At 49.9% G+C, this 13,974-nt stretch overlaps 1 protein-coding gene across 3 annotated transcripts in view; it reads right to left on the bottom strand.

The window, feature by feature from the left end:
* Positions 1-697: 697 nt before the first annotated feature.
* METTL24 (methyltransferase like 24) overlaps positions 698-13,974 on the bottom strand; it is a 50,334-nt gene continuing 37,057 nt past the window's right edge. For 2 of the 3 annotated variants that reach the window (XM_075498556.1, XM_075498557.1), the window contains 2 exons: positions 2,363-2,656; positions 698-1,742 (listed from right to left, as the gene is read on the bottom strand). In XM_075498556.1, the coding sequence (XP_075354671.1) occupies positions 1,548-1,742; positions 2,363-2,656 (489 nt within the window). In that variant the 3' untranslated portion in view covers positions 698-1,547. Of the gene's footprint in view, positions 2,657-13,974 lie in introns of all 3 variants that reach the window. The other variant, XM_075498558.1, reaches the window with a different exon arrangement.

The following is a 13,974-nucleotide window of genomic DNA, read 5'->3' on the forward strand; positions in this document are numbered from 1 at the left end:
ACTCCACTTCAGAAAATCAAAGCGTAACTAAAGAAGTAGATGGATTTGTTTTTAAAAGGAAAATAAAATGGGGAGGCAGTAAATCAGAGACTCCATACAACACAAGGCACTGTCAGCATGACCGAAAGGCAGTAGATTGAAAACCAGCATGCGTTGTTAAAAAAGAAAGGGTTTGACATTTAGCTACAAGTTAAAATTTCGAATGTAATTTGGAAGACTGATACAAACCTGAACGCACAAGGGCACAGAGCTGGCTTTCTCTCAAGAGATTAAAATCCCCCCCCTTTCCCACCAGCCCCTCACCACCCTAGTCCTTCACCATCGAAGCAGAGAGAGGTTTTTTTCTGCCTCTTCCCCAGCAGCCCGAGGTCTGCAGCCTCTGTGGCCAACACAGATGCTCAAAGTCGGATTCACCGCAGCAGTTTCAAGCCCCACGACGGGCTCTGCAGGTCCCGGTGGGGAGCAGGCACTGGGACCAGGGCAGGTGGCTCCCCGCAGCCCCAAAGCAAGGACGGTGGGAGGAAGGCTGTCACCCCAGCAGGGTCACCCGCCTGCTGGCCTCTTCGGGAAGAAGGGGAGCTGACCTGAAGGGCTGAAGCAGTTTCTGCTGGGGAGAGCGGTCCCTGCCTGCCCTGGGGCAGCGGGAGCCCGAGAGAGATGGGAGAGGAGGAAAGCAGATGCCTCGCTGGGGGACGCCTGGGGAAGGTGAGGGGAATGGCTCCATCCGCTGGTGGGGCAAAGCAGTGCCTCTGGGAGAAACCTGACTCGCCTGGCTGGAAGGAAGAGCTCCTACTCTTTTTTTTCCCCTCTGGCTGCTTGCTGAGATCCCGTGGGTATGTTGGGTCCAGCGCAGGGCCCCGCTCTGGGAAGGAGAGGGTGAGGGAGCTGAGGCAGCGGAGAGGGTGAAAAAGGAAAGGAGGGTACGAAAGGAGAGAGGGGAATGCCAGGATTACAAGAGAAGGAACAACACAGGGGCAGAGAAAGAGGGAGACTTGTTAAAAACAGAACGCTGGGCTGAGGCACGCCAAGGGGAGGAACGCTGAGCCCTGCAGAAGTCAGAAACCAAAGGCAGTTACAAAGGCCGTATATCAAAGACATGGAAGTGGTGTCACCTTGTATTTTAACGCAAAGTTTAATGTCAAAATTCTTTTGAAGATAAGAAAAAACCCAACCGGCTATCTATTTTTTTAGCTCTCCCCATTCCTTAGCTCCTCAGGGAACGGCCAAGGCTGGCTGCGGGGAGCGCACGGCAGACAAGCCACGTGCCGGCCCGCAGAGCCCCAGCACACCTGCGGACCAGGGCACCTGCCTCTGCCGGCACCCGTGCAGACCCGGGCTCTGCTCATGTCCGGGAGAAGCAGCCAGGCCAGGGAGGTGCTGGGGAGGTAGCAGGCGTCCAGGCACAGCGCTGGAGAAGGCACGCAGCAAAACATTCAACTAAACCCCGAAACAAACCAACAAAAAAGACCGGTTCCACTTTCAGCTCTTTTAAATAAAAGTACCTCGCTAGGTGAAAACCCGTTTGCTACAGCCATTGCAAGAGTAATTTAAAACAAGCCAGATGAACTAGGGAAGCCCCGTCTTCTGCGGCTGAAGCCTCCGGAGGGTGAGGAGGGGGAGCGCTGGCAGCAGCTTTTCCTGCAGCTGAGTCTCTCTGTCCCACCGACGCCTGTGTGAGAAGCACTGAACTCGCTTCCCGCAGCCAGAGTGCCCTGCAGAGCCGAAGTCAGAGCATTCACAAGCTGTTCAACAAAATAATAGGTAAGAATTTAGTTTGGTGGTTTTATTTCTGCCTCTGCCAAACTCAGCTGAAATTTGCCAGTGGGTCGAAGAACATACCGTTCTTGCCTAAAATTTGTTCCATAGGAAACAAGGCAAAAGTAAAGAAGGTGCAAATCAAAGACGATTGCTTTACAAAGAAGTGACACTTGACCCTTCCTGAGAAAGGCACCTCCTCACGAGCGCTCTCCTGCCCGAGGGCCGGTGCAGCTCAGCGAGCAGAGCTTCCCGGGGCAGCCCCAGAGGGATGCCCTCTGTGCCGGCAGGCTCAGGCACGGGGCAGCCTGAGAAAGCCGCGCTGTTAGCCACCCCAGACAAACCTTTACAGAAACCTCTGTCCTCTGAGACACTCTACCCGCTGCCAAATACATTGCTATACAAATCTGCACCATGTATCACCTAGTGCCAGTTCTTTTGACAACATATAAAAATAAAAGCCACTCCATTTTATTAGCAGTCACTGTGTGCATGTTTAGCAACTTTAGCCAGTGATGCCGAAGTCCTCTTCAATCACGCTACGGGGCCATATGGCTCGCAGTCGCACATCGCAAATTCCTTTCTGCTATTTCCATCTTGTATTTACCCAGCTCAGTGTGTAACAGCTACTGGCGTTGAAGGCTTCCTTTTTCAGAAACATCTGTGGTTTTGATAAGTCTTTGTAGGTATGGAAAAGCCTGAAGTCCTTCAGCTCCAGTTCTCGGAGCAGACTGTACCAGTACCGCACCACGGTGCTGTCATTGCCGCTGACCTCAAACCCAGGCCAGTGGATGTGCACCTCAAAGACCAGCTGTCCTATCTGCTCAACAACATCTTCCAGGATCAGGTTTTCCAAAATTTTCCACTCAGCGCTCTCCACATCTGCCTTGAGGACATCAATCTGCAACAAAAATGTGAAAATGAGAGGCTTTGCAATTATTGTCAGTAACATCCGAGGCCAGGCTTGTCCATTTTATAATAGACATAATTGCTCTTACATACAGTTCCTTTAGCGTTTAAAAAAAAAAAAAAACAACAACCAAACAAACTCAGAACATCCTAGGGCTAATACGGACAGTAGGTGAAGTTTCATGCCTGCCTGTTCACAACCCTTCTCCTGCCTCCAGCTCCTGGGCTGAAAAGCTTTGTACCCTGAGGTGTCCGATGCAGCTGATCCTACAATCAAAGCATGTTATTGTTCCTTCACAAATCTTGTGGTGGCATCAAAGCTATGGAAAAAAGAAACCCACCTCACTAAATAAAGACACTAAGGCATTACTGTTCCTTATTTCTCCATCTCAAACCCCTGCGACAGAACAAAACACACTAACAGTGAGCACTTGCACCACAGCAGAGCGGGGTCCCTGTGTGCCAGACGCTACATGCACCACACAGGGCAAGAGAAAGCCAAAGTGAAATGAATACTATGAGCAGCTCAGGTCACCAGCGACACGGCCAAGCTGCTGTCTGAAGCTTCTGCAGGCATCGATACAGATGCTGAGTGAAGAGGACCAATTCAAAGGAGAATTACGCAAAGGCTCTGCAGGGTTTTAAGGGCAGCTCCTCCAAAAAAAAAAAGGGATAGCAGGAAAGAAGCCGAGAAGTCGCTTGAAGAAAAAATACAACCAATAAACAAGCGCCCTGTTTTAATTTTAGACTGTTATTTAATTTTGCCTTTAGATATTCAGCAAACGAACTTCTCGCAGCCCAACACAACTGCGGGTTGATTTTGCTTGGCAATTAGCTGGAAGAGGGGAGTTGTATGCTTTAATAAAAAAAGAGCATTTCATCAAAATGTCACACCTGGTAGAAAACGATGCCTGCAGTGATGCTCACAAGCTGCAGAGCTCAGGGGCCCGTGCTTCCCACAGCCCATCAGGGGAAACTCCCCCTCGCCATGAGAGTGGGGTTTGCCTACGCCGGTTCCACCCGAGCTGCTGCTTCTGCCCATCTGCTCATGCTCAAGATGCATTCAAAGTGAAAACGACTTTATTTAGAGTCAAGAACAGTAAAAAAACCAACCAACAAACAAAAAACAAACAAAAACCCCCGGCTCTCTTGGCAGCCTATCCTAACTCTTGAGGCAGCGTCGGAAAAGCGAAATTTGGGCAGGTGATGTAAAAGCATTGCCGAGGCAACCGCTTCCCCACGCCGCGCCGTCCCAGGACGCCTTGCTGGCGTCAGGCCATGCCCTGTCCCTGTGGGCTGGGGCCCTGGCGCGTGGACCCCTCTGCCCAGGGGCGCGGGGCAGGGGTTGTGCTGCGACCACCTCTCCCGTACAACCAGAGCTCTGCTCCGCAGGGGCCGTAGCCAGAAACCAGGGGGCCATGGCAGGGTTTGGGTGAGGTGAGCTGCCAGGACCGCGTGAGGGGCTTGCGTGGCTGCTTCCTCAGCTGGGCCTTGGCCAAGGGAAATGCTGTTGGTTCCTCAACTTCACCATCACTGCCCACAAATACCCTTCTCCAGTCTAAAGCCTGCGGAGCAGGGCCAGGGCTGTAAATAACTTGGCCGTCCACTTCCCTAGGTAGGTGCAGTCGAGAGGAGGAAGGCTGCCTCATACAGCTGTCTTGCCACACTCTTCCTCATCCCTAACCTGGGGCTAGAGACCAAAACCACAATGTCAAAAGACATTGGACAAGAAGTTTTAAGAGTTAATTAATTAATTTCAAATTTTAACCCCACATGTCAAAAATAAACGACAGTAACTCTGTGGGCTTCCTACACAGGGGCTCTCGCTTCATGGCAAAGGTCCCTTCAGTCTACCCGGACCCGCAGTACCTGCGCTGATCACAGCTGGATGCCCAAAGCTCTGCAGTCTGTGGTCCCCGGTCTCCTGAGGGACAGACAGAGGCAGGCAGGGTCAGTAGCAGAGGGAAGAGCCAAAAAGTGCAGAGGTTGAAGAGGCTGGGACCAGAGACTGATGGAGGAGTTATCCTCAGACTGGAAGTTTGGGTGAAAGACACTGGGAAAAAGGAGTACGATGGAGAGCTTGCGCAGAGATTTAAGAGGCAGGGCTGGAGGCAGTGGAGGAAGAAATTCTAGTAACGAGGTACACGCGGAGCACAGCAGCAGCAATACAGAGTGCTCTCCTTCCTCGGCTTTAAGAGGGTCTTTGAAAGAGAGCAGAAACCAATGGAAGGTGAAGAGCTCAGTGCTTTCCAACTGCAAATGCATAACCCAGAGAAGGGAGATAAGAGGATCAGTGGGCCCTGGGCTGTTCTTGTTCCCAACAGGGTAAAGACTGGGACAGTGTACGACTACTCCCACCTGTCTTACTACGACCTGGAGCTACGCCACGGGCCGGATAATGCTGCTACCAGTGGGAAAACAGAGGTCATGAGAGACAAACAGGGTGAAGCATCAGAAGGGGACCGGCTAGGAGGTTAGCACCGAGATCTGACGAGCCTGTGCAAGGCAGCTGCCATGGAGGGCTTGGTGATATCCTAGTTTCCAAAGGGGCGGCCACGTCTACCTTCCCTTATTCTTTGGCTGGCTGACCGGAGGCAGCAGGGTCTGATCTGCTGAGGTGCAGAGCGCTCACAACCACGTCAAACCTCCTCAGGAGCTGTGCTCCCGCGCTATGGATGGGCATGGCACGGCAAGAATCGGTAGGTGTTAAACGCTTGTCGCTTCTGGTCTCCATCTGTAAAACAAGGGTATTAACCATTGAACTCCCGCTGCAGGGTGCAAGGGTTGTGTCCGTGAAGGGCTGTGAGACTTGTGTGGGACAAGCTGTAAAACACTGCGTTTTCAGAGCAGGACTTGGAGAGTGGGACTTGAATGAGGTCCATGGTCACAGACCAAATAATGACAAGTCAAGCGCTGCCTGCCTGCTCCTTAAGGCGGCATTGTGCCTCCTCCGCACTGAGGGAGGCAGGGGCCAGTGGAAAATGACCGAGGGATTATGGAATTAAAGCCCGTATTGTGGCATGTCCACATGGGGAGGGGAGAGGAAGGTTGCACGGACAACCTTAGCTTTGGTATTTCCTAACTTGACTCTGCAACAAAGAGCCTGTCAGTCTGTCCATACGTGGGTCAGTGAAACAGTTTAGCATAGCGCTCCTTTGGGTTCAAGGGGAGGCTGAATGTAAATGATGCTGCTCGTGACATTTCAGCTGAGAACTGCTTCATGGTTGAGCTCACTTGTTTCCCTTTATACATTTAAATAGGTTACTTATTTTTCAGATAGCAACTCGCAGCTCTACCTGTAATGCAATTTTGTAGGTAGTTTTGATTCCACATGGGTGCAATTGCCATAGGACTGTTGCTGCCACACTTCAGAAAGCACAGATTTTTATATTTGGGAGACTTCTGTAACTTTGGAAGGAGACAAATTATTCAAAGCCTTTTTTTTTCGGGGGGGGGGGGGGGAGGGGAGGGTGTTTCTAAGTGTTTGCTTTTGTTTTCCCATGATTTTGCTTTATGGCAACAGTAGGACATCTTTTTCCCATGGTAATGTTTCCAGTCATCACCCAGGTTGGTTTGTTTTTCTCTCGCGACACTAACTGCTGCTCTGCCTGCTCAGCAGGCGCTCTGCATGCTCTGTGCTGTATTTGCAAAACTGATCTGAAAAGTGGCCGCTGACCAATGTTTCAGTAGGATAAAATGCGTTACCGCAATAACTGCCTTGACACATACTGAAATGACCAGGAGAGACACACAACAGTAGTGGAGATGTGCTGCATATAGAAACCAGAGGCTCTTTGCTACCTGCAGTGCCCCGCGCTGCTCAGAGACCCGGAGGGAGGGAGGTACCGGGCTCTACCCACCAACTGCTGTGACGGCCTTCCAGGCAAGGCGTCCATCTCAGCCCAGAGTCTCCATTTTATGCCACGGATAGGGTCAAACAAACGGCAGAACAGCTTTGTGTCAGAGTATCTGAGCGCGTAACAAGTGTCCTGCTAACGCCGAACGCAAGTTTTGTGACGATTAGACCGCTCAGGAGATATTTACCCTCGGTGATAAGCAGCGCACTACTGATAAGAAATGCACTGCCACCTTCCAGATGCCTTGATTCAAAGTGCCAGTGAAAGGATTAGTGGACAAATCTAGAAATTCAGAGCTCTAATTCACCTGGGAGCGCAGCTGGAGTCTGCTGCTGAGAGGAAATCCTGGAGGGCAAAGATCTACAGTGCCTGAAGGTAAAGGATAGCAGTCGATTGCCTGCGGGTTTCGAGCACTCACAGACTAAGGCTGGTTCCTCTTACCTTCCACAAAGCCTCTTATCTTCCACAAACTAACTAGGTTATCACAGAAAAGTAAAAAAATGTGGATTTTTAAATGTTTTCTCAGTGTTTAGCTCCCTTGAAAAAGCACTGCAGCATTGTACCAGTTACACTCGGAGAAAAAAAAAAGGCCTTTCCTCATGTACAACCAAGCATATAAAACAGCTGAAAAAGAATGTGGTTTAGTTAGTGAAGGTCAACACGTACTGTATGAAGGCTCATTTCTTCTTTTTAGGGTAATGGCTTGTTACAACAATTGCATCATTTCCTAAAGCAGAGATCAGAGCTCTGTTTCCCTTGTTCGCTTTTGAACTACCAGGGTTAACGGGGATTTCAGGCTCTGCGCTGCCCTGTGGGCACCATTTAAAGCTCCCCATGGAGAAGAGTCAATTGAGAGCGAGTAGCTGGAGGAAGCAATTTAGCTGTATTACTTCCAGCATGAACTCAGCATGTGGAAGCAGCAGCCAGGAAAGGCAAAAATGGCAAACACGGTACAGGTCAGGCAAGGAGGATCCCCCCCTTTCCGTGGGAACAGTTCTGCGGCGTAAGCTGGGCTTGGGAGAGCTGGTTATGGCTTTCAAGCAGAGGAGCGGAGCTCAGAACCACCCCGTCCTCCCCAACCACAGTGCTGCACTCAGGATGCGAGGCTGCGAGAAACAACCCTCTGCGCCGGCTCCCTGATACCGAGTTACCATTTTGACACCAGCTGTACAGCAAGACAACTCTGTACACCTCTGCTTGCTGGTGCATCAGTTTTTCCCCTCTCCGCCTAAGTACAATTCTCTGTTGTCAGCAGACAAAACTCTAGAAAAAGCTGTTTAATTCGTATTTTGATAGCACACAACTTTGCAGGTAACAAAGAGGTTCTCGAGTGTAGGTTTTTTAAACGTAGCTTCCCTCTTTTCCCATCTGCAACCTTTCAGCATGATACTTCCCGTACTTTCTTTCCTTTCAAAATGCATCCAGCCCCTCCTCACCAGCAGGCGACGGCTTGGATGTTAAGTCCCTTTCATTCCCTTTTATTCTGAGCCGAGGCTGTAATGGATGGCAGACAGGATGCCACGTAGCCTAATAGCAAATTATGCTCCCAGCAGCTTGCGACTGCCCCTCCCCGAACTCCCTGGGATCGGTGGGAGTGGGAACCATCCCGGCTCTCTCTGAGCCACCCGGCGGGGAGACGGGGACCGCTGTGGGCATGGTCTGAGCAACGCAGATGCTGAAATCAGGAGAAAAGTCAATCACTACTGGTTTACAGTGGTGTACAGCTCCAAACAGCAGCACTTCTCCTTCAACTTACCTCCCTTCCTTCCTACTCACGTTTACACCCCCCTCTGTGATGGTCTGTACGGCCAACTTCAAAATGACTCTGGGACAAACATGTCACTTGAGATTATTTGTTCCCGACGTGACAGATCGGGCACATCTTCAAGTATCTGCTTAAGGCATCGAAGCCACAAAGCCAGTTTGTGCAGTTGGGTGCTTACATGGTCTTTGGTCTTTTTTTACAGTAAAGGGCAACCATCCAGTGGAAGTCAAACAATACGCACATCACCGAAACAGAACACCTGCAGGGAGTACAGACGAGCTTTGTTCCTCTGCTCTCACCGCTGATCCTCCGCAGCCTTGCGAGTGACAGAGAAGGCGTTTTTTCCCCCCGTTTCTGTGATGTGCTTCCATGAAAGCATCACACAGCAGGGGCAGGATATTAACAGTCATTTTATGTTTACCACTTAAGCTGGAGAAAATGTTTCAAAATCATATTAAGAAAACTTATTTAACTTTCTCTGACGGCCAACTGTCAGTATAGCAACAGCTTGCCAGAAGCCGTAATGGCCCCAAACAAACGTACCCCTCCGGAAAGCCCACCCGCTGCACGCAGGAGGCATCAATCTCAGCTGAGAGCTCAGGAGCACTACGCCCATGCTGTGCCACGGGGGACTGCTCCCAGCAAGGACCCACGCAGGCACCCCAAGTGACTCCCTCCCACAGCCGCAGAGCCCAGGCGTGGGGCCCACCTGGCACTTTTATTCCCCACTTCTTCCCTTGGTCTCTGATGCCACGATGTTTCCTGCATACCCTCTCCATCTGGAAGCAACTTCTCTCTGAAGGTTCATTACAAAAAAGAGAGATGCACACCCCCTCTCCAGTCCAGCCCAGTCCAGCGATGGCACTTACTCCAGTGGACAGGCAGAGAAGAGGCCTTTTAGCTGGCAGGACGTTTTTTGCAATGCCACTTTACCAGAGGACAAAATAATCTCTGGACAAACAACTGCTACCTGACTTAGGAGATCAGCATGGCCTGAAATCCTTTCTCCCTGGCTGCGTTTGGTCAGGAGGCTGTAGGGTTTCACCTGCGGCCTTCCTGTCATCACGAACATCTTTTTTCACCATGGGATTCGTTCTTGGCGTCTTCCCATCTTAACTCACTCTGGGCACTGGACCAGCCAGAGACGGCAGCTCACTCATTAATCACCTTCTGGTCATAAAATAATACATGTCCCCAAGCCTGAACTGATATTCAGACAGGTTTGATGGGTTTAGCTAGCATTACGCTATAATGACCTTAAAGCTAGAGGTATTGTGCTTAATGTCTTGTCTAGCTTGCTACCCAGCAAGACCAAGTGACCCAGAGAACAGGATCTACAAGCCCTAAGCACGTGGCAGGCCCGCACTACACGCAGACAATGCTGAGGGACCTCCCCCTCACAAAAACCCTGAGCGTCAAAGATCTTGGTTCCTCATCTCTTTAAATCAAGACCAGTCTCCAGAGCAGGCAACAGGAACCTCCCCAGTAGCTGAGGACTCAAAGCGATGCTTTCTCAGAGGAAGCAGGGTGAAAAGCCACTGTGAGGACATGAGCCCCCAAACTGGGACCTCCTCCCCTGCTCAGAGCGGCCGTGGCTCGCAAGCGTGCAACCCTGCTCAGAAACACTGCGCCCCAGCTCCCATTTGCTCCGCGTTCCCTTCTTCGGTTTGCACAGCTCTTCTGTTGTACAGAAAAAGATGAAAACAACATCCCCTCACCAGGTCCCTCAATCCGATGGCTAGACTGCCCAAGTGGGAACAACCCCACAAGGGAGCTGCAGAAACCCTGATCTTAAATTATTTATCAGCCTGATCATCAGCAAGAGCTCTGCTTGCCAAAGCCCGTGCTGCAAACAGACATTTTAAATATTGCGTTTATTCCACCAGCAGCCAACAGCCCAGGCTGGAAGCGCAGCCGCTCCGCGCGCAGCCCCGGCCGAGCGCAGGAGTTGCTTTGCAAAGAGCGCATTCAGCCATCTAATCTCACAGGAGATGTCCCGCTGCCCGCTCCCCCCGCAAAGGGGGAAAATCCTTTCATTTCTGTTCTTTTGATCCTCTCTGCCAGACGCTGCTGGATGCCTGTGGGAACGGATGTTTACTCAAAAGAATAAATGCTGTATGCTGGACCCTCAAGCCTCTTCATTAAAGGGGAACAAACATTTGCAGTCTGTGTTGCCCCAGCACCAAGCAAGGACAGCGGGACCCGGCTCCGCGCTTACATAGAGCCACGTTATCCCGGCCTTGCGAAGGGTGACAGCCAGCAGCAATACGACAAACGCATTACGAGGGGACGAGGGTGCAGTTGGCGCAGGAGGTTTGCATTAGAAGGCAAGTAGTTAAGCAGCAATCGATCCCAAAGCCCTAAGCGGCAAGACCTGCGAGTGCATGCACACGTGCGAGGGACAGAGGGCTTAGGCTGCCGTAAAATGGTTGTACATAGTAAACAGCATTTTGGCTGCAAGACCTGCTATTGTTTATTAATACAGTGCCCACGGGGGCCTTCAGAATGTAAGTAATCGATGAAAGGGCTCAGCGTCCCATCTTCAAAAAATGTTCACCACACCTTAAAGAACATCTCTTGCAGGATGAGAAGGTGCAGAACTGAGTAGCTCCAATTAAATCTGGTGGAGGGCCTGGTTCCTATCTGCACTAGCCAGTGCAGTAAAGTCCTTTAAGACTATACCCCTTCACGGGGATCTGTTTGTTTGACTCCATTTCTGGTCCAAGGTGCCAACTTGCCTCTCTTCTGCCTCACTGTTTGTCCGTCCACCCTGCTGTTTGCTTGCAACCATGGCAGGAAGAAAGCTGCGCGCTCCTGCAGACGTGAATAAGGAACACCCTGAACCGCTTGCACGACTATCACATTTCATCTGGGACGGGCAGCGAGGAGGGGAAAGGAGAGCTGCTGTGGCTTTGGCCTCTGGAGGTCAAACTTTTGAGAATGAAGGGACCTTAAACTGCTGTCAGATCAAAAACGAGACCAGAAAGGATCCAGACACTAAGGTGAAAGTATTCAAAAAGAGATGGCCAATTCCAATGACAAGAATTTGTAAACGGTGACAGGAGAAGGGATGAGCTACTAGGGACAAATATGGGGAGAAAAAAATTACATTTTTCTAGAGAGCTCCTAAGTGCTCTGGATAGGGTAGTTATCTAAAGAGCTTGTTAATGTCAATTACTCCCTGGAAATTGTGAGAAAGATGGGTAGCGGAGAAAGACCAGGATGCTTATGGAAAGGGGGTTGCTCTCAGTTCTCATAAAACCAGTGTCATGTCACGGACCACCACCCTGAGCAGATATTCAGCACCTCGGCTGCATTAAAACCGTACAGATTCGTATTACTGTGCTTGAGCCGGTGTGAATGGCTTAAGCAGGAGCTGGGGAGCACGAATACAGGTCTGAGCTCAGCAGGTGCCCTGCAGCTGGTACCACCTTGTGAAGCAGGGCAGGTTCCCCAGGCTCCTGCCGAACTCCCGTTTCGGTGGGAGGAGGGATCCCGGAGTGACTGGCTTCTTACAGCAGCAGCATACCAATGACGACTCCATGGTGCCTGCAGCGAGTGCCGTGACTCTCCTGAATGCAACTGTTTGACACTGAAATAGTGGTTACGCTGTTGCTGCTGTCGAAAAGAAGGTGGAACGGCATATTAGTTCACCGAACTGTGCTGGGAATTGAACACAGCTTGTGCAGCCCTCTAGTAAAAGCTGAGGGAAAGTAGATTTTTAATACCTGTTTTTTTCTGACTGGTCTTAACAACCACAACAAAGGCAACCAAAAAAAGAAAATACAACTCCCCTCCCATCCTCATTCCTTTCTAATTTTTAGCAGGTAATAATATCCTTTGAAAGTGCCTTTTTTTTTTTTTTTTTTTTTTTTAAAGATGACCTGCGTAAGTTCTGTTTCAACAGTGAAATACTTTCATTACACCTCAGGCATTGGACTAGCCCTTTTCCTAGGGGAAGAAAAGGCTATGGATTGCACCACATTCAGCCAACGGTATCATTAAAAAGATCTTCGCTCCATGCCTGACAATTGCATACTAAACAGCACCTTCGGGTCGCTCCCTAGAAACACCACTATTCTTTAACAGTATCTTGAGAACCGCTCCTGGTGGAGAGAATTTAAATGAGGCGAAAGGAGATGTAAGGGACCAAGAGGAAACCCCGTAAAGGAATGTGTAGGAGGCATTCCTTGCATACAATGCAAATGTGCATGAGGCATTCCTTGCACACAGCGCAGAGAGCGGGAGAGGTGGTGAGCAGTAAATCACTGTCCAAAGATCTTTGCTTCCAGAAGCATGAGGTTGTCAAGCCCATTTCTCCTTGCAGCCAAACTCTTCAATCTAGCGACAATTAAAATACTTTACGCAGCAGCAGCCTCAGCTGACTAAGCAAACGCAGAGCAATTACCACCTTGATTTCATTACTGCTAAAATCAAAAAATATATACATCCAGGAATGAAACGCTGTGTGTCAGGAGCTTGTAGATTACTCAGGGGCAACCACTACACGGTTACAGAAGGCAGCATTTCCAACTGCAGCTGGAAACATCTGCACCAGTTTGACTGCCCCTTTTCAGCAAATGGAGTAAAATTCGCCAACTCACTGACGCACCCCCAAACAAAAGGTTCGCACACAGCAACGGTTAGTGCTCAAACTGCAGCTCTGCTGTAACTCCAAGGAAACTGGTCGCGTTACACAGAGGATGAATTTGGCCCAGCGTGTACAAACATAACCTCAGAGGGACTGAATGCATGTGTTACGGGAAGTAAGTCTCATAAGAACTCATAAATCAAATTATCGAGCTAGAGACAGATGCTTACTGTAGAATAAAATGCTCTCCAGCACTCTGAGCTTTTGCTCTAATGGGATGACTTAAAAAAAAAAAAAAATTACTTTACATTTTCTGGCTAGCTTGCCCAATGTTATTATCTCCGGTGCTCCCACTTTCAGCACAACCAGCATGGAAATCAGGCGTGTGAGACAGGTTTGCAGAACTTTGAAGTCCTAATCTCAGGACTTGTCAGACAGATGCCGAGCACAGACAGAATCTCGGACAGATGCTGAGCACGGAGCTGAGTTTGTGGGCAAGTCACTCAAGATGGGATGCACCTCACCCAGCCTTAGACATCTAAACCCAAACCAGTTGTCCAAGCTCCCTTTATAGACCACAGAGAAGAACAGGAACTTCTGAAGGGCAATTTGAGATGTGCAGGTCACATCACCCAGCCTGTTTTAAACATCTGCCCTTGGATGAGATGAACTGCACCTTAACGGTTTCCCTTGAGTTTACGAGGACCTCAACAGCTATCTCAAATGTAGAAATTTAAGTTAATGCAGGTGAGTTCCATCCTCCTCCATGCCCTGGCAGGTCATTTATTTAGACTATAAGCTCTTACAGCTATGGTATTAGATCTGCCTGGTGCAAAAGGGTCCAGTGGTAACGTGTGACTTTACTGTGCAGAGTTACTCCTACTACAAATAGGCCAGGACCAGCCATTTACACTTTAAAAAAATCAGTGCTCTGGGACAAAACTCTTTCTACTGTGCCGTGCAGAAATTGATTTAACAAAGAGACAGTCTGATGTGTCCACATAAAAGCAAACGAGATGACAAGCGGTAGCAGCGCAGACATTTCCAGGGGAGGAAGGGGAATAAGGCGGTCACAGCCTGAGCCTTAGCGGAGACCC

This window comes from Mycteria americana, chromosome 3 (assembly GCF_035582795.1).
Source record: "Mycteria americana isolate JAX WOST 10 ecotype Jacksonville Zoo and Gardens chromosome 3, USCA_MyAme_1.0, whole genome shotgun sequence".
Lineage (NCBI taxonomy): Eukaryota > Metazoa > Chordata > Aves > Ciconiiformes > Ciconiidae > Mycteria > Mycteria americana.